Source organism: Syngnathus typhle, linkage group LG1 (assembly GCF_033458585.1).
Source record: "Syngnathus typhle isolate RoL2023-S1 ecotype Sweden linkage group LG1, RoL_Styp_1.0, whole genome shotgun sequence".
NCBI lineage: Eukaryota > Metazoa > Chordata > Actinopteri > Syngnathiformes > Syngnathidae > Syngnathus > Syngnathus typhle.
Window position 1 is genome coordinate 21,544,856 of NC_083738.1, and position 19,382 is coordinate 21,564,237.

Here is a 19,382-nt window from a genome sequence, read left to right on the forward strand (position 1 = left end):
ACCGGGAGTCCACGGAGGAAACGAGAGCAGAGAAAGTGAAGCAGAGTGAGGAGAAAGCGTTAAGTGCTAAAAGCGCTTTGAGGAGGGAAAATGAGTACCAATACAATTAGTTTACATTTGAAAGCAAGGGTTATACACTCCTCATGGTCAATAGCCAACACAATAGGTACACCTGCACATTTAATTGTTCTTAGAAACAAGAGCTGCATTTATAAAAAGGGAATGCAGATGTTTGGAATGACAATACCACACAGGTACTAATGTTTAGGATTGGCTTTTAAGTTTGTTGTTGTGAAGCAGTGCATCATATCCAAAAAGCAATGCCAACAATAAAAACAGGAATGAATAATTGACATTTTTCCTCAGGCACAATTTGTGATGCTGCTTTTACTGTTTGTGACCAGGAGACTTATCCTTAGATAAATCCCACCACACACCACCAAACAAAAACGTGTCAAAGAGAATATAGACTGAAATCACAATGTGTTTGTTGTAACTCATCACTAATTTACCTGACTGCTAGAATACAAATCGTTTTTTTTTTTTATGAAACGTGGGTGGTTGCAGTAATTGAAAGCGCATTTGCAAGAAATGAACATTAATATATTATTTGCAGTAAATGTTTTATCATTGTTACACTGAAAATGGCTCATTTCTCAGGGCACACCTGTTGATCGCTCCGGTTGGCACAATACAAGTGTACCTAATGTTGTGTCCCGTTTGAATTTCTTAAACAGCCAGTCGTGTGGACTAGCACGTTCACATAAAATAAAAAAATTAACCCATCTTCAACGCACCTTAGATGTGCTTAAATCCAACAGAAAGAAAGATGCGCAACTTAGCAGGTTTGATTACACAAAAAAAAAAAAAACTGGGAAAGAAAAAGTGTTTGCATGCGTGTGTATGTTACCTGCTGAGTAAATGGGTTGAAGGGCTTGCGGAAGGCGGCCAGAAGGATCTCTGGCAGGAGGCTGAGCACGACGAGCAAGATGATGGCCAACCAGGCTGACACTGATCTCAGCATGGTGGCAAACACAAAATACATACGCTGCTGCCTCAGGAATGGCCTGCGGGAGGGCAGAGAGCACAAAAGGTTGACACCAGTTGCAAGAAACAACAACAGTCCAGATCACCTGTTTACTCACCAAATAATTCCTCCCCAGAAGAAGCTGAAAAGCATGTAAAATGCAAGGGAGCCCCATATTACTAAGTGGTTGACCCATGTCCAGTGTCGTGTGTCCAGGGCAAGCTAGGAGAAGACAGGGCACAAAAGAACAAGATGAAACATTTTCCCGCCAAACATGCGTGTTATTACTCAAAATAGCTACTCACCTTCAGTGTGACCGTGAAGACGAGGACGGTGAAGACAATTGTGCCATATGACCAGTTCCCATAAACCTGGATGCAAAGATACACATAGCACATGAGCTTAAGAAATTCACAGAGTAAAGCGTGCGAGGAGCAAAAAAACAAACCTGGCCGTTATCCGGCAGGGCGGCGTTCCTGAACAAACATCGCACACCGATGAAGAAGACCAAACCGTGGAAGACGCCCAGTAACGTCCAGTACATGAAGGGCCTCCATCGCAACATGGCATTCTTGCGAATCTCTCTGCACATGGCCCGTGCAAAAGTAACATCAGACATTTCACTTAAATGATGATTTATGCTTGGATGCAACTTTATCTATCTATCTATCTATCTATCTATCTATCTATCTATCTATCTATCTATCTATCTATCTATCTATCTATCTATCTATCTATCTATCTATCATGATGACTGATTACAGCATTGCAACAGCATAAAACAATATATTTTCAGTATTATTAAATAAATAAGTAACTTGTATTTCACAACAAACCCCCCCCCCCCTGCATTCCTGAAAATTATCTCAGCCTCCGACTGCGATCTAGGGAAGATTCCAGGGCGTACCTGTAGAGGGGAGCATTGTTCAGCAAAGCCTGGATACTGATGTGCTGCTCCAAGAGGCTGTAAGCCAGGATGGGCATAGAGGTGAAGCAGATGTTGTACATCGTCAGATAGGCTGCGTCATAGAGGGGCTGGGGAGGACGGCCACAATGGATGACAAAGGTGGGTGGGGGTGGGGCCAGGGGTTATTATCAAGGAGAGGACAAAACTGATACACATACGCTCATTAATCTAAAACACAACAGACAAAATGTATCGTCAACTTCACGACTCCGCAATGACCGCTAGAGTGTCAACTAATCGCTGACCATGAGGTCTTGAGGTGACGAAGCACAGTCACTTGCAAACACAGATGAGTGAAGCTGAATGAAATTAAGTCTGTCAACTTAATAGATTCAAATTATGACCACCATGCTGGAAACCGCTGCTGTGGTAAACCGGCCTCGAATTCCATTTCCACTGAACAAAGTTAAGCAAAAGTTTGCTAGCAAGCACATTGAGTGATAGGATATTTATTCTGCTGGAAATACCATCCAGGCCCTTCCTTAGTTAACATGTTTTCTTACTTGTAAACATCAGTTAAGTTAGTCCAAACCTTCCTAATGTTCATGAAAGACTTACAGCAAATCGATGTGACCTATTTAGAGTATAAAAGGTCACTTGATAGATTTATATGTCATATTTAATTGAAGAATTCTAGCTGCAGTCTAGGATACCGCTATGCTTACACGCCAGACATTTTTACTATGATTGAGGCAACATTTCTGCATCTAGCATGGATGGACGTGCAAACATCTGAGGGCAATAACAAAGGGTCAATCAGAGGGAAAGATGGGGCGGAGCGAGTTTAACAGCCACTTGACGATCACAACGTTTTTAAAACTTTCAGGGTTCTCATTGCGTACTCACCTGCTGAGAATGGCCGCAGAAGAACTGGTACAAAAATTGAGGTAAGATGAAGCACAGGTTCTGTGGGAAAAATGGTCGAGTGTGAAGATCATCTCAAAAGCATGTGCGGGGGATAGGATGAAGTGTTTTTGCTCTGCTACCTTGTAGAAGAAATACTGAACCAAGTGTGCAATGCGAACATAGTAGAGATGTCCATGGGCCAGCAGGAGTTTCTTCAGGTGCTTGAGTTTGGGGATGGCGTAATCACTGTTCCTCACCGCCTGCCGACCCTCTTTACCCTTGATGCCTGAAATATCCAGAGGAAATGAGAAGCCAAAGGACTTTCTTGTGTCAGATTTGGCATGAGAATTCTTACCGATGCCAACATGAGCTTCCAAAATCATGCTGACGTCATTGGCACCATCACCAATGGAGAGGGTAATCGGGTTGCCTTTAGAGTTCTTCACCAGTTTTACAATCTGAAGAAAAGAATGAGGCAAGCAAATGAGAACTCCGAAAGGAATTGAATTCTTTGATTCAGTAGACAATGGAGGAATGGCCCATGCTTTCCCTGACCTGGGCCTTTTGCAATGGAGCCATGCGACAGCAGAGCACAGCGGTGCAGTTTTGACAAATCTGCAGGAAGAGGTTCCTGTAGTGGCTGGAGTTGGAATCGGCGGAGTTGAGCACCATTGATAGAGTGGCTCCATCAATAATGAAACCATAGTCGTGGCTGGTAACCGACCAGTTCCTGTTTGAAGAAAACACAAAGGATTTAAGCACTGCAAAGAATGCCACACGCTCATTTTTTTAAGTGCAGTGATACAGTGTCACAACAATGAGTCATCAAATTAAATTTGGTAACCAAACTGCCTCAAATCAACATGAATTACATAAGATGGCGAGTTGTGTGCTCATGTTTGTGAGCTACTGTACATCACCACCAAAGTTTAGACAACCAACCCGCTGATGCCATTTTCTAAGGCTGGCGAATCCTGCACCGCTTTCTTGTGATACTCGAGTAAGAGCTCGTGCAGTCGTTCCTCGCGCTTTTGACCTCCTTCATCCAGAGTGCGCACCGTTAGCTCTAACAGCTCGGTGGTCATCTGAAACAAGCGACAGGCAAAACAGGTAGACTTTGCCGTCTCCATTTTGTCTCCCGTCAGGACCCAGATCTTAATGCCGGCCCCCTGCAGAGCCTCCATTGTTTCTGCGGCCTCCTCTTGAAGTCTGCAAAGGAATATTTGTACTTCATCAACAAAAGCAAACCTCCCAGAGAACATCCCTAACTTTGTGTGTATGTACTCGATTTAATCACAAGATGGCAGTATCATCTCACGGGAAAACAGTGAAGAGGGGACAGTGTCCTGAGCTTTGTGACGTTTCAATCTCACACAAAACAAAACACACCCACCTATCTTCAACAGCAGTCGCGCCGATGAGACTCATGCCGGTCTCCACTTCGTTATAAATGGCCACGAGCTTTTCCTCCCTGCCCTGCAGAGCCAGCCTGGCTTCCCTCAGGCTCGCGTCTACCTGGGCGTACTCCTCCAGGTCGAGTAGTTTGTAAGCCACACACAGTGTTCTGTAGCCCTCCTGCATCACAAATTACATCGCGTCCAAGAGAACTTGGAATGAATCTCTATTTGTCAGATGTGCGAGGATGTGTCAGCCAGCCCACCTTTGCGTTCCGCTCCACGTGCACACGTGTCGGTTCTACTTCCTCCTGTCTGACGCGAGGGAAAATGGAGGAGTCTGCTCCCTTGCAGAAGAGCACAATATCACCTGTAGGACATTGATAAGCACAAACGTGTTAAAGGTGGTACGTAAATAAATGAAACTCAAAATAGAAAGTTGAGACCATTCACCTGACTTGCATTTGACAATCACACTCATTCGTCTTCTCACTGGGTCAAAATTCAACACATGAAGCAACTCATAGCTGAAAAGAGAGAAACAAAAAAAAATCATCCAAGAAGACCCAGATGAAGAACTTGAGTTTTTTTTTGTTTTTTTATGTACTAAACTTACACTTCGATTTCATGGCTCCTGTTGAGGATTTTCATGGCTTTACTTTCCAGACCCAGAAATTTGAAGCCATACCTGGCAGGAGGAGACAAACCACCACAACTTTATTCTAAATGGTCATTGTAAAAATGAATCCTGCAGCGACGCACAGCCCCTTCCTTACCTCATGGCACCCTTGACCAGAGCGACCTCATCAGGTGAGGACGCTATGAAGCCCCTCTCATCCTTAGGGGCGCCGAGTACAACGGAATCCACCTGTTCGCCAAACCCGTCACCTTGGACTGGACTCTGCTCAGGGGACTCCTTCACCTGAACCGTGTGGCACAGACAAAGGGCGCGCAGAAACAGCTCCTCGCGGTCCTAGCGACAACATTCACAGGGAAAAATCAACTCAAGTGTTGCAGCAACCTTTTTCATATCATACACGTTGTGCCGCAGTGTACAAAGTGTTTTCAGGCACTCGTGCCATCAATACTTGAGAGCTGGATACATATGCTGACACGGCAAATACTGTATGTGGGTGACCTGTGAAGGGCCTTCCGGAGCACTGAGCAATATCACAGGCATCCGTATGTTGCTGCATGTGTGAGTAGTTGTTCCCCCCCCTCTCCTGTGTACAACAGATGGGGCGCCGCCACCAAACACCTACCTTGTCAGCTTTTTCCTTCAGTTTGGTCATGGGCCCATCTGTGACACAAAATAAATCTTCCTCTACTTCCGAGTTTAATCCGTCTAATTCTGCGTCAAAGTCTTGATGCTTGTACTGGTATCCATCGATGCAGCACTCAATGAACTCCATGTTATTCTGAGTGAGGGTCCCCGTCTTGTCCGTGAAGACATACTCCACCTGCAGGCAGCGCAAACACACACACAAAAAAAAAGTGTTGTCAATTTGAACAGTCGGTCCCATTGATAGAGTAACACTGCATTGATCATTAACCTTGCACACCGCATTAACTTTGCATCTCTGTCATCTCAGTCAGCGGGCAAATCTAAATGTCAATGGCAAATGAGGGCAATTACAAGTGCCATAAAACTAAATAAGACAAAATGACACAGACTGCTAGGGGTTACTTATTAGCCTTTAAAAGTGCATCGGTTGGAGATCACTGTTAGTTAAAGTTTCATCATTTCAGCACAAGAATCTAATAGTATTATGTTGACTTCTTATTAGGTTACACCTGCATAATTTAATTTAACAGCCACGCCTAAGACGTATGTTTGCAATCTGAGGGTGTATTCAGACCAGAAAAGTCCTTTAGTCCGCTCGTTTGTTCTGGGCCAAAAGCGGATTGAATTTTTTGCGTCTGGTGCGAAGTACAAACGAACATTTTGCAAGTGAAGTATACACATCCACGCTTGTGGCGATCTGTGCTCCCATTGGACAGCAACGACCAGGGCGGCACACAGAGCACAGACCCAGAAATGGCGGAAAACGTGCGAGTCTTACGCACTGCATTCCTGCTCGGCATATTTGGGCTGTTGGTGCAGACCTTCACTGTTTGTAGTCACACCTGAAGTGAAACGCACCAGAAGTTGTTTGGAAGCGAAACGAGACCACTTTAAAAAGTGGGCCTCGGTCCAATTCTTTAATCTGCACCAGGGTTCGGACCAGCGTTCAAGTCGAACCCTGACCCTTTTGAAGCGGACCAAACAGTCAGGTCTGAATACACACTAAACCCCAATAATCTTTGTAAATACTGACCTGTCCCAGTTCCTCATTGAGGTCGGAGGTGTTGACCAGCGCCCCTTCCTGGATTTCTGGGTCAAAGAAATCCTTGTCCCAGGCGATGAAAAAGGACCCCAAAAACTTTTGCATCTCAACGGTCACGTACATGGACACGGGAATGATGAAGTTGAAAAGCACCATGAATGACAGGAAGTCGGTGAACATCTTTAGATACTGGTGAGAGAAAGAGAGCAGATTAGACATGATAGATCTTACTTTGGTGTCGCAACAATGATTTTGTTGCAATGTTGGGGTAATAAACCACGTTGTTTGGATTGAAATGTTAATAGTTGATTGGTGCAAAAGGTTAACAGTCAATGAATGAAATGGGCAATTTCACAGTGTTGATGTGCGGTGCAGTTTTTACACTGCGTAATTTTATTAGAGCCGATCAGTAAAGGGTGAAGCTTGTAAAACAAGATTAAAAATATGTTGCGTGACGCTGCTGCCTTTGACGTTAGCATGCGCATTGTAAAATCCAAAAATAAAAAACAAAACCACTTGCCTGATTGGTGTCCTTCTCTTTCTGGGTTTTCGTATTGTACCAAGGCTCATCTTGTCCGGGCTTGCTTTGCCACACATACTTGAGCGTGGTGCACACCAGGGCCTTGCTCAACAAAATGCAAAGGTACACCAAAAGGAAGGCATTGATGGACCTGAGGGAGGGGGGGGGATGTAAAAATGCCTGGTTACTGAAAAGGTTGCTGTCACACATGGGTGACCGACCATACTGGCACCTTGGTGTGAACTTACTTCTCCACAGCAGAGCGTTTCTGAGATTTGCCCTGATAATTGAGAGCCATTTTGGTCTCCATGCCAGTGTAAATAGCGACACCTTAAATAACCCACAAGAGTACTTACACTTTGGTACTTTTGATCATAAAACATGATGCATGAGAACGTAGACTCACCGCAGACTTTCTCAGTATTTTTTAAGGTTGCTCCTTTAAGCAGCAAGTTCTCCGGGCCCAAAGACCTGCACAGGATCATCGGTTTAAGTCAAACTGGGGGCAGTGGATTCCACATTCTTCTCATTTCATAAAATGGAAACCTGGCAGCGCAGCTGGCACTGTCTCTAAAAGGTGCAGGGACACTCGTTCGTTCGCAGGGAGTCACTGGCATTTGTTTTGGAGTTTCTGAATCCAAGCCAGACCCTTTTAAGTTTACCAGAGCACTACTGTTACAATGAAGGATCAATAAAAGAATGATTGAACGCAAACAGTTTTTTGATCCGTCTCTGACTTCAACATGTGCTTGCTGGACTAATATTGAGTGCTCTCACCTTACTACAGTCTCCTGATTGCTTTTGTAGATGTGCATACGGCCGACGAACCTGGCACAAAAAAAGCACACGCATTATCGACTCTCTGAGCAGAGATACAGACGCGCACAAAAGCGTTGGCATCCTTTTTGTCCTCGTCTCCTTCCTTCTTGTCAAGATGCATTTCAACAAATTTAGTTTCAAGTTATTTCGGTAATGATTGGGAGTTAACAATGCCTCTTTTATATTACTTTCATCGGGTTAAAGTTATTGTGGTGATCCTTGTGTTTTTTTTCCAATAGGATAGCAGAAGATTTCTACATCTGTTCAACAACTCGGAGATATGACAGAAATCCTATGGATGTTTTTTGTAGACTTGCAGTGTGAATGCGTTAAATACCCACTTATAAAGGTCAGGCTGAGGCTGTTCACACTCCAAAGTGGCACTGAGGGATTCCAGATCCTTCTCTATGTCTGGAACAGTGTAGTGTGTCTGAAGATGAGGAAGAGACTGAGCGTCATGAATCCGACACAATGGGGGAAAGTAAAATCACCTGAACACATTGGCATGGTGACAAAAGATGTTTAAAAAAAAAAAGAAGAAACCAGGAATAACCAATGGAACCCTCGTTTTCATTCGATTCAGTTTTAACACTTTTTTTTTTTTCACCCACATTTTGGCGTTTTCATGAAAAGAAAAAACTGACTCGGGCCTAAATTTTTTTGGGGGGTAATTGATGCATGTCCATCACGTTTTTCAAGGTCAAAGAAGACTGCCATCACATGTTCCCTCTCACGTATAAAGGTCTCCGGTCGGACAAAATGGTCCACCCTACTCTTCCCCTTCCTGAAGTCACACTGATATTCAGTCAAATGGCAACTCATCAAGGCTACTGGGTTCGTGGGGTCAGAGTGGGCCTTGCCTGGTTTGGGGCTAGGAACAATAGATGCTTCTTGCCAAGACAGAGGAACATTTCCTGAGTCCCGAATCGCATTAAATATCGTCAGGAGATGGGCCAATGCATTGAGCAGTCACACTTAAGAAACAAGCACAAACTAGCTTAAACTGTGCTGCTAAATAAGACAACAGGTAACAAACCAAAGTGCAGTCAAAGTAAAATGTTAGATGTTCATTTACGTATTTCATTGGTCACTAGTATTGACCAATTTGAACCTCAATACTATGTATTGTTTTGTATTTTTACATAACATATTATTGTGATTTACATTACTTCCTATAGGAAATATTGCTTTGGTTTTTAAACAATCTAATTTAAACACACTGGAAGAGAGTAATAACAAAAACAAAGTTACTGATCCCTGTTTGTTATAGCCCTCTGTTTGGGACTATACGCCTGAAAACAATTGAAACTTACTTTATGGTTGGACTCGCCATCCAGACTAGCAGTGGTAACAAAACAGGTGTCATCATCCCGGCTGGATCTGAGCAGGATTAAATCACAGGGAAAGGTCTCATCTTCTTCCACCTCCAAAATGTCTCCCACCTAGATAAAAGTGACATTTATTTCTCATAAATGGGCACACATCCACGATGAATGTTCAAAACGGTGTTGTTGTACTTCATACGTTTGACCGACAAAAAATATTAGCTTCCTAAAACCATCAGCATAAAAGTGAAATCTATCATTTGTTTAGTGGTCAGTTCAACCACCAAAACTACACTTCCCGGGAAATCACCATTTCTCAGCAGGCTAGCTAGCAGTGACTATGTACGCTACCTTGATCTTCTCACTCTCCTTCCGTAGCCTCAGACCGTTTTCAAGCACTGTCACGGGGTACTTGTTCACCTCATTGTCAGCCTTGTGTCGGAGCCAGTCCTCATAGCCCTGCCGGGGACACATTTGGAAGGGCACATTTTCATGTATACAAGTCAAAGAAATTCAGATCTTCTGGGGCACTTTACAGTTAACACTTGAGAAGAAAAAAAAAAGTGGGGAATTCAAATAAAATAAATTATATTAGCGCTGCTTTATTTTACTATACAGGAACCTTAAACAAATCGCCCCTATGAGCCTTGCACACATTACATGGAAAAAGAATGTATGCCTTCGGTTTGTTTTCATATCTACATGGCTGCCAACAGCTGAGTAACAAGAGTCACCCAGAAGGCCACATTGTCTTTTTTCAAACCAAAGGCCATCAAGCTCTATCAGTGGGTCACACACGTTTACAGAAGGAAGTCCGGCCACCAGTGTGCATTTCAAAGCCTCAGCGGTGTACCGACTAAAAAGTCAGTTCTTAAACAATACATCTGAAGGGGGGGGGCACAGCGGTAACAAAGACAAGAATTACGCTCATTGAAAAGTTCCCTGTGGTCAGTCCTTCAGAGGCCCCTTTTTTTTGTCTTCCCTAATCAGAATTCAGCAGTAGCCCATTATTACAAAGTCCAGAACACATTAGTCATGTACATTTCAGCAGAAAGGACAAATGGAAATAATGAGGAAGAAGTCTATGATTAGGTGAGAAGTCTTTTGGGGGAATTAGCATATCCACACACACACTGCTTGCTGGCCAGGATCCTACCTGCTTGATCGCCGTCACTGTAATCACAAAAAATAAGGGTAGGCCACTGGTGACTGGGCTGGTGGGGGTGTCCACTATCACCTATTGGGAACAACAACAACAAAAAAAGGGGAAATCAAGGCTGTACTACTTTTGCAAGCTTCTTTGCTTTGAATTAGCAGATTGCAGAGTTTATCAGTGGCAGATGTGTGTTTTTGGGAGGAATGAGTGAGGAAGTAGTTTGGTGGGGGAGGCCTTCTTTCAGTAAATGCAGGGTGTAGTCTGTGTTTTGGAAACCGTGTTATTACCCCCGCTGAATCGTGAGAAAAACAGTTGAGAAACTGATGTTCAGCACGAGCTGGCTTAATTTGTCAAGCACGGTCATGCCGGAGCAGAACATCGTCCAACTCGCATTACCAGTTTGATTTTTGTGTGCACAAAAGCTGAAGCATGTGAATTCTATTTGACGCCAACGGCAGTGTTTTAGAATTTGGAGCAGGAATTGGGTAATCCCAAACAGCCTGTCACGGAGCACCACATGACCAAAGCTTCCTGCTAAACGCACACAAACGGCCTTCTGTAACCGTCATGAGATTATCATTGGAATTTATGATCCTGCTCTCACTAAACCAGAGCTCAATCACCTGTGAAAGCAGGAATAAAAGCAGAATACAAACACACAAACATTGATTTCTAAAATGTGACATGACGACTAGCACAGCGCACCAAATAATTTGTGTCGTAGTAACAAGATTGACCTGTGAGAGGCAGTGTGGTGCCACAGGACATCCAGACTGCCGTGGTGAAAAAAAAAAGACCAGAAAAAGTCCAAGTCACTCTATACTTTATGTAATCTGTCAATTCTATGGCCACTATGGCCAACTGGACGCAGTTTAATATAGAGCCTCAGTCCTGATTGTCTGTCTACATGTGTTACTGCACCGTGTGTGTTCAAGCATCCATTGAAGGTATATAAGTACATTAAGTTCACATGATTTGAGGTTTGCAATTCAACTAAAACTGCCTTGCCTCACCTCATAAAGTGACATCAGCGCTACTTGTTATCCCGTTTCATATTGCTTGTTTAACTTGACTGACTTTCCTCAGGCAACCCCATGTCTTCGTTTAACCCAGTGCTTCTCAAATAGTGGGGCGCGCCCCCCTTGGGGGGCGCCGTGCTATACCTGGGGGGGCGCGTGTGACCCTGGGGAACAGGCTTTTTTTTTGCAGTACTAGAATAAAGTGTAATTGCGCATCTTCCCAGCAGAGGGCAGTGGCGCTCTCATTGTTACTTCTATGACGTTTGCGACAGTGCAACATTTTACGACTTACAAGACAAGTTAGGAAAGTCACGTTGGGGAGGGGGGGGCGCGAATAGTTTTCTTCTTGCTAGGGGGGGGCGTAACAGAAAATAATTGAGAAGCACTGGTTTAACCGTCAACTTCAACTGGGAGCGGCAATGAATAACCTAAAATATAATCCCTTGACAAACTCTTCATGTGTAAGTGCTTGTTGTAAAGAGGGAAGAGTTCACTGCTATGATACAGCACTTGCATTTCAAATTTTGTTGTCAAGTCGAAGAAAAACAGGGGCTAGTCATTTGAACATTAAAAATGGGGTCATTCGTATCTCATAAAGAGAGGATACAATCTGGCCTCATGAAATACTATGGTTTCAGTCCTGACTAGTTTGTAGTCCAAAGAAGATCGTGCAAAGTATAGATGTATTTGAGGGTTTTTTTCCCCAAAAGTCCATAAACTTCCCCAGCCATGCTTGTAGACAAGGTCTTAGAGTTAACTTTCCAACCACCTAAATAAATAAATAAATAAACAGCGAAAAAAAGTTACAGCAAACCTTTAGTCACATGTTTAGAAAGGAGGATTGACTGATTAGGGGAAGTTTAAAACCAAAAAAACAACACCACAAACTGGGGACAGCATGTCTCTGTGATGCACCAGTCAGATGGTCAAACCACAGCACGGAAGAAAAACAAACCAAAAAAAAAAAAGAAAGCTTTCAGCCAAAAGTGTTGTTTGTTCATCATTTGTCATCTCTATGACAAATCTAACGATGAACGTGGTCTATAAAAAGCAATCTGTCTTCCTCAAAATAGTCCAGTATGGACTATCTTCAGCACAACAACCATATTTGGAATAGCGTTGTGTCAACTCCCTTTTTGGTTTTAATACTTTGAAAAACCCGACCAGCATTCATCAATTACATCATGACATAAAACAGATGTCCTTCTATTAAACAAAACACTGGCGGAGCCTTTGCAACCCTCGAGCAATACAGCGAGGTATGTTTTGCCCCTCTGCACCAAATGCAAAATATATATATATATAGATAAATAAATAAAATATAGTGGTGTTGTCGGTGTGCCGCTGTGGTATCAGCCCAGCACAAACCTCTCGTATCAGCTGCAAAAGTGTGTCAGAGTGAGAGGCAGACAGCAAGATCCCCTCAAAAGCCCCCACCCACCCACCCTCAGGTCCCAGGGCAACGTGTGCATGCATGTTTGTGTTTGCGTCATCTTCCTTCACTTCGCACTTCATCCCTCTTCACGCCACCCACCCTTCTTCTTCTTCCTGGTTCTGCCGCCTCTTTCCTCTCTGGAGCTTTCAGTGCCATGTTCCTGTGCTCTCACGCCATTCTACTATTCCCATTTGATCAAATTCGTGCAAAGACACGCAGGGCTATTTATAGGAGAGTGGCGCTTTTTTATCAGCCTGTGCCTATTTGTGGTGCTCAGAATCACACAGAGGACTTCCTGGATGCTGACGTTGGCAGTGCAGCGCTGCGGAGAGAAGTGTGTGTGTGTGTCTGTGTGAGAGGGAGGGACCGAAAAAGGGGAAAAGACACCAAATGACAAAAGGGGAAGAGAAGAGTTGGCTTGATGGCCAACACTTCCATGACGCCGGCTCTCACAAATGAGTGAAAAGGTTTATTTCTGTCCAAGAGATGAGGTAAAAAAAACGAGCGCATGTATACCTGTTGGTTAATCTTCCCTCCCTGCTTTCTCCGATATATTAGAGGGGGTAAAAATGAGCGGTTAGAAATAAGAAAACCCTCTAGCGACTTTGGATTAGTGGAGAAATGCCAGCCAGCCACGCTGCAGCTTGGGTTGTCAGCAAACCCGCAACACCCATGACGCCAAACGCAGCCGAGGCATTCCCTCGTAGGCCACAACATTAGGTACAGTGGCAAACTCACAACAGACCGAACCCAAGAACTTGAAGTCTGTGTTGGAGACTGGCATAATTTTAACAACGCTTCTTATTTGCTTTGTGGCGGGGTAGAAGTCACAACTGCGCTGCTTAATGCTGACTCTCATGCTGAGTTACTGAATAACCCAGTTCACGTTAACCGTTACTTGAACACAACTCTTTAGGATTGTACGCGCAAGACAACTGCATTTATTTTAAACAAGTATGGATGTTATTGTTTTGTTGTTTTTCTAAACAAAAAAAAAAAAAGGCACGATAAGCATACCGTTTGGAGTGGCAGTATTGGTCAAATCTAAGGGATACCTATCCCTACTCAAGTGTTAGTTGCGTCCAGCCAGCCAAACTGGTATAAGCAGGCTGTTGTGTCAACAGTTGGGCTAGGGAGGAAAGAGTCTACACCACTTGAGAATGACGGAATTTCCTTTGCGGCCCGGAGATGCTTCCGAGTTTACCACTTAGCTTTGGGCAGTCAGTCACTCCGCAGGCTCATTCAGTCAATATGTAATGTGAGGACGCATCGGGGCGACTGTTTACACTAGGACCTGTTTGTAGCTACCGTTGCGGTGACAGCTGCTGGGTGGGTGGGGAGGTTGATTTGCGTAAGCCGGAAAGGAGAGAGACAATGGAAGGGAGGCGACAAATGTTATGTTTTAAGACTGGTCGGTATAGACCAGAAAGCTCAAGAGGTAGACGGAATAATTGTGAATCATGCATTTTGTGAATGCTTCCTCACCTGCACCAGGAAGATGATAAGGAAGTAGAAATTGGCAATTCTTCTGAACTGTTCAAACAAGTTCTTTGGTAAAAAGTTCCACACGGTATACTGCGGGAAGGGAACAAATTAGTGATTACAAACAGTACAGAAATACAAATCATTTGACGCATATTTAATATTCACACCATGTTTGTATTCAGTCTGGGAGGGCGAACAGAGGCGACGTGCAAGAGATTAGACTGACTAACTAGAGAGAGGAGCCATGCTTTGCGCTGATTAAAACTGGAGATTTATCACCTTGAATTTTGATACTCTTGAATAGTGCCAAACCAGTAAACCAATGACATTGGCAACTGTTCCAGGGGAGTACTTTGCATGTTTGGAAGTGAGAATAACTGCTGCCGATGTCATTAAGAAGGTAGCAGTGCCTTTATCTGCCAACAGGCAGGCAGATGATCTTATTTGCCTTAGATTGGTGGGTTGCTAGGTTTGTGCGCATGATAATATCTTCATTATCTACATTTTTTTTACAACTTTGATAGATAATATAGCCTGGCTCGTCCCCACTTTTGATGGTAGTAGTATCTGGCTGTGTGGATTGAAAAGCAATGGCAATACGAGTGGTGGCGGCACAGGTACAGCGCAAAAAAAAAAGCAGGAAGGAATGCGGAGATATATTCTTCACACACAGACAAAGCAATAAGGTCGTGTTTATGAAGATAATACATCAGATACGGGGGAGGGTGTTGAAATGCAACCACAGCAAAACCGTCCATCTTGTTTTGCCAGAGAAACGAGAGGGGAAATTAATGAGAAAAAGCGAGAAAGGCGACGGCGAGGGTGGTGGTGTTGCTCTCAGTAGCATGGTGCGACAGCAAGCGAGAGTTGGAAAAGTGGCAATGGGCCAATGCAGACTGTGAAAGCAAAAGCAGGACAGAGCCCAGGTACGGAGGCCAGCGTAATTAAAGTTGCTTTACCCAGACACACAGCCGGTGCGACTGAACGTTTTTTTGCAATTACAAAAGGAGCCCCAATGCAAATGTCCACCCAAAACGGCGTCTTACCTTAGACGACACAATTCTGTTGTCACAAAACTTTGGCGGGATGAAAGGCTCGCTGGCAGAACATGGCGGATGACCGACGAAGATAGTCCGACTGTCGACTCTTCTTTCGTCGCCTTTAAACTGCGGGGAAGAGCAGGAGGAGTGAGCATGGCGGCGGGTGGAAGATGATAAAGACAAAACTACAGAGCAATTGGAAGGAATATTAAATCAATCTAGCACCAAAATGAAATGGACTACCAGTCAACTAGCTTGAGGTACACATGGCCGAGAAGACTCAATCCCAAACTTCCAAAGCTTCATTTGTTTTTTGGTCACTCATACTTTCCACATTTCCTGGCAATACCGTCACTGTAAAATTGTTAAAGGCAACTGGGGATCAGCTTTATCTAATAAAAAGCTTAACAGCATTTGGGTCGAGGGAGCCAATTACAATGAACATCGCATCATGGCCCAACGCCAGCGCCTGGGAAAATTAGAGCAACCCGGACAGCGATCTTACAGGATTTCAGTATCAAACAAACCTGAAGTGACAACAGAATTTCAGATGATGCAACCCTTTGCTGGGCATTACGGGTGAAATAAACATGGCTTTTATGCATTCTTTAAGTGTTCATACTATCTGCACAGCGGACAGGAGGAAGCAGCCAAAATGTTTGCCGCCATGTTCACACCTCAGTGTGTCTGTCAAATCTCCCATCTCCATCTTGGATGGCATCAATAAGCCCTTCTGCAGGACCACATGGACCCAGCTGGCGGCTGCCAGAGGATTAAGTGAGGGAGACGGAAAGACTGTGAAAGCGGCGAGAACAAAAGGGAGAACCTGCTTCTTTTATCGTCAAACGACGACTAGCCCTCAGTAGCAACGACGGCATCCCAAAGGACCCTTGTCATACATTTCTTACAATCAGACGGCTGAATCATTCTTCTCCTCTATGTTCTGAAATACTCACAAACAAAAAAAACACTTTTCTGAGATACATGTAGTGATTTCTTTTACCTACAGCAAGCTCTCGAGGGCGGTTTGCCCTTGAGCCATCCTCGTGTTCACAGTAACGAAAGGTTGTTGCAGGCTTTTGATATAGATTAAACACACAATTGCCGAAAAGCTGCATAAGCAAGGTCTGACTTTGCTGATGACATTCACCAAGAAATGTTGGAAGCCCCAAAGCTGAATTTACACAGTAGGCGACCATTACTCTGAATCTCAAGTGGCATAATTTGGAGATGCACCGTGGTAGTAAAAAAATAAAAAATAAACTCCTGGGATGAGATACATACGATTGGATTGGTATCAGATAGCTAGCAATATATTATTGCTGATTTGTTTTTCCATCAGCAGGTAAAACCTGTTTTTGTGTGTATATAGTCATCTTTTTTTGTTTGTTTTGTGTGTTTAGACATCAGGGCTCTCTTAAACAGTTGATGATTGGACGACTTATAAACCTGGCAATGTAGAGCGCTTTTTGAGTTTTTTTTAACAAGAGTCATATTTTATTAGCCCACATTTTGGTTGTATTCAGAAACTACCAATTATTTCCTTTTTTATGGTTATTAATATGCTTTAGGGAATGCAGAATAGATGGCAAAAAAATCCACTGGGTCAACGGCCGTGAAAAAACTGGCGAGCCGTGATTGATTGTGACCTGAGACCTGTGATGTCATGTTCAGTTGACAGCACGTAGCAAAATGGCTGCTGCCTGAGATGGATGAATTTTGACTGTTTAATTCATAGTCCACACTCAAAATATTAATAAGAACACAAGATTCGACTAGTTGGGCTGCACAGAACACAATTTTGGAGTTGAGCTCTAAGAATAGTGAGCTCGCCTGCATACAAGAAACTCCACTGATGACATTTGCCTTGACGTCAGATGTCAAAAAGCTGCGTTCAATGCTAACATGGTTAGCAAACACAGCCAAGAGTCAGGTCAATACTAAGTAGACGGCGTTCCTTGATGAAAGAGTCTGAGCGACAAACCAATTAGATCAATAAAGCATATAAGCAGCCCTTAATGGAGCTGAATTAAGAAAGGAACGGTGCATTAGGCAATTGAGTGATCTTGAAACTTTCCATCAAAGTACATTTAGATGCAATTACGCACTGTGTGAAGACGTTCTGAGGTTTACTCGGAACTGATGACCTGCCACACGCTCACTCTTTCGCCACAATGGCTATACTCTTTGTTAACTCCATCCATTTTCTGTACCACTCCATCACAATGAATTTATGCCAACAATTCAGCATTCTTTTAGCGCATTCCTTAAATTTAATATATAAAATATTAGCCAAAGGAATAATATGGATTTTTAGAAGGTTGACACCCCAACAACTGATCAGCCAAGTAAATGTCTCTAAAACACTTTTGTTCCTCGATTACAAACTGAATGTCTTCTAAAGGTTTGGCTACATGGATTATTTTTTTAAATATGCACTTTAAAGTAGCGTGATCATTACATGTATTAATGGGCACTTAAACCAGATTATTAGATGTGGACAATTGAGTGCAGGAGCTTGATTCATTTCAGATTCATCCAGTGAGCATGGGAGCTAACCTATATTTGATGGATGGTTCATCGCATCAGCTTGGAAGTGTGTCAGCGCTACAGATGAAAGTAGGCCAAACACATTTCAGATTCATATTTGTTACTTTAACCGCACAAGCAACCGCTTCCAAATGCACTACTTTGGGTATGAAACATTTGGCAGAAGCAATAAAGATCTACAGTTTGAATGTTAAATAGGTTTAAATACTTTTAGAACTTCCGAGTGCTAAAGTGGCATATTTTAACTCGGGATTTAAGTCAGGGGGAAATATTTGTAGGTCTTAATGTCCCATGGCAGACAATCAAGGGTTGAGCTATGTCGGCCTATCGGGTGGAGTGAAAACTTTTGGACAGTTGTACAATTTCATACAATGACATTTCGGAATATGTGAGTCACTGTAGGTGAATACTACGAATTCCTTTTGAATGGTGGACCAATTCAAGAATAAAAAGATTTCGTGTTGCGTGAGAAAAAGTGGGCATGCATAAAGTATCTAGACGCTAACTGTGCGTTTGGTAAGCTCCCGGGCAGCAAAGCGGGACAACCCAAAAGCAAAGAAAGGGTGTCATAAAGCTGCACAGAAAACCCACGAGTGAAATGTGCTTCAACACATTTAATGAGGTGTGAGAGGTTTGAGGGTTAGTGGGACTAAGCTCGGACTTCTTTATGACCTGCACGTGTTCGTAATGATGAACGGCACTTTGAAGACGGACGCAGCAGTTGATATGGGGCAAACGCCATCATGGCATACAAATGAGTGAATCAATAAACATTTAGTTCTTTACATTTCTATTACTAACTAATGCCACTTTTTTGATCTAAGTGGAATGTATGTTTTGAGAAGATTTATTTTTGAAAAGTTAAGCACAGGAGATGTTTGGATTTGAATAGGGAATAAAACCTTGAAGGACGTCATGACGGGCAGTCTGCGAGTCAATCTAAACGGCACTTGCGTTTGAACTTCAACAATTCTTTCTAGTCGATCTAAACAGCACTTCAACAATTCTTAACCACTACTAGCATTTATGTTAGTTGCTCCCCCTCATCAGCCAGTCGTCATTTTCTTTTCCAACTTACAAAGAGGAAAAAGAAATCTTGAGACTTGCATACCTAAGAGGCTTTAGGGAGCAACATCTGATCCTGAACCAAATACATACTTTTAAAATAACCTGAAGCTTTTAACTATATTGGTAGCAACAAACAAAAAACAATAACAACTTGAACTCAACTCTAACAATATTTCTTGCAAGCAGCAGGCAAAATGTACTCGGCGGTACACGAGGAGTCCATTTCTGCCCTTTAAGGAGTACACTCAACACTAATGTACCCCACGGGGCTAATTATTACACTCCACGGCAACTGCAGTACAATTCCCAGAGCTCACAGGGAACAAAAGTGAGGCGTCAAGGGTACAAAAGCATTACCGGGTACAATGGTGCCATTTCTTATCCTGAGGAGATGCGGTTGTCTT

General features: G+C 43.3%; 1 protein-coding gene across 11 annotated transcripts in view; it reads right to left on the reverse strand.

The window, feature by feature from the left end:
- The window catches only part of atp11c (ATPase phospholipid transporting 11C), a 30,273-nt gene that overhangs the window by 5,506 nt on the left and 5,385 nt on the right, over positions 1-19,382 (reverse strand). For 10 of the 11 annotated variants that reach the window (XR_009713717.1, XR_009713718.1, XR_009713716.1 and 7 more), the window contains exons 2-28: positions 15,367-15,486; positions 14,321-14,410; positions 10,382-10,462; positions 9,577-9,684; positions 9,214-9,342; positions 8,242-8,330; positions 7,859-7,909; positions 7,488-7,552; positions 7,330-7,411; positions 7,082-7,232; positions 6,553-6,750; positions 5,497-5,694; positions 5,011-5,207; positions 4,851-4,922; positions 4,688-4,761; positions 4,501-4,604; positions 4,234-4,415; positions 3,783-4,049; positions 3,396-3,570; positions 3,196-3,298; positions 2,981-3,126; positions 2,841-2,900; positions 1,935-2,062; positions 1,476-1,611; positions 1,333-1,398; positions 1,146-1,249; positions 911-1,067 (exon numbers count right to left, since the gene is read on the reverse strand). Coding sequence is in view for 4 of the 11 variants with exons in the window: in XM_061272306.1 (XP_061128290.1) it covers positions 911-1,067; positions 1,146-1,249; positions 1,333-1,398; positions 1,476-1,611; positions 1,935-2,062; positions 2,841-2,900; positions 2,981-3,126; positions 3,196-3,298; positions 3,396-3,570; positions 3,783-4,049; positions 4,234-4,415; positions 4,501-4,604; positions 4,688-4,761; positions 4,851-4,922; positions 5,011-5,207; positions 5,497-5,694; positions 6,553-6,750; positions 7,082-7,232; positions 7,330-7,411; positions 7,488-7,552; positions 7,859-7,909; positions 8,242-8,330; positions 9,214-9,342; positions 9,577-9,684; positions 10,382-10,462; positions 14,321-14,410; positions 15,367-15,486 (3,333 nt within the window). In the remaining 7 variants the exon portion in view is untranslated. The remainder of the gene's footprint in view (positions 1-910; positions 1,068-1,145; positions 1,250-1,332; positions 1,399-1,475; positions 1,612-1,934; positions 2,063-2,840; positions 2,901-2,980; positions 3,127-3,195; positions 3,299-3,395; positions 3,571-3,782; positions 4,050-4,233; positions 4,416-4,500; positions 4,605-4,687; positions 4,762-4,850; positions 4,923-5,010; positions 5,208-5,496; positions 5,695-6,552; positions 6,751-7,081; positions 7,233-7,329; positions 7,412-7,487; positions 7,553-7,858; positions 7,910-8,241; positions 8,331-9,213; positions 9,343-9,576; positions 9,685-10,381; positions 10,463-14,320; positions 14,411-15,366; positions 15,487-19,382) is intronic. The other variant, XM_061272322.1, reaches the window with a different exon arrangement.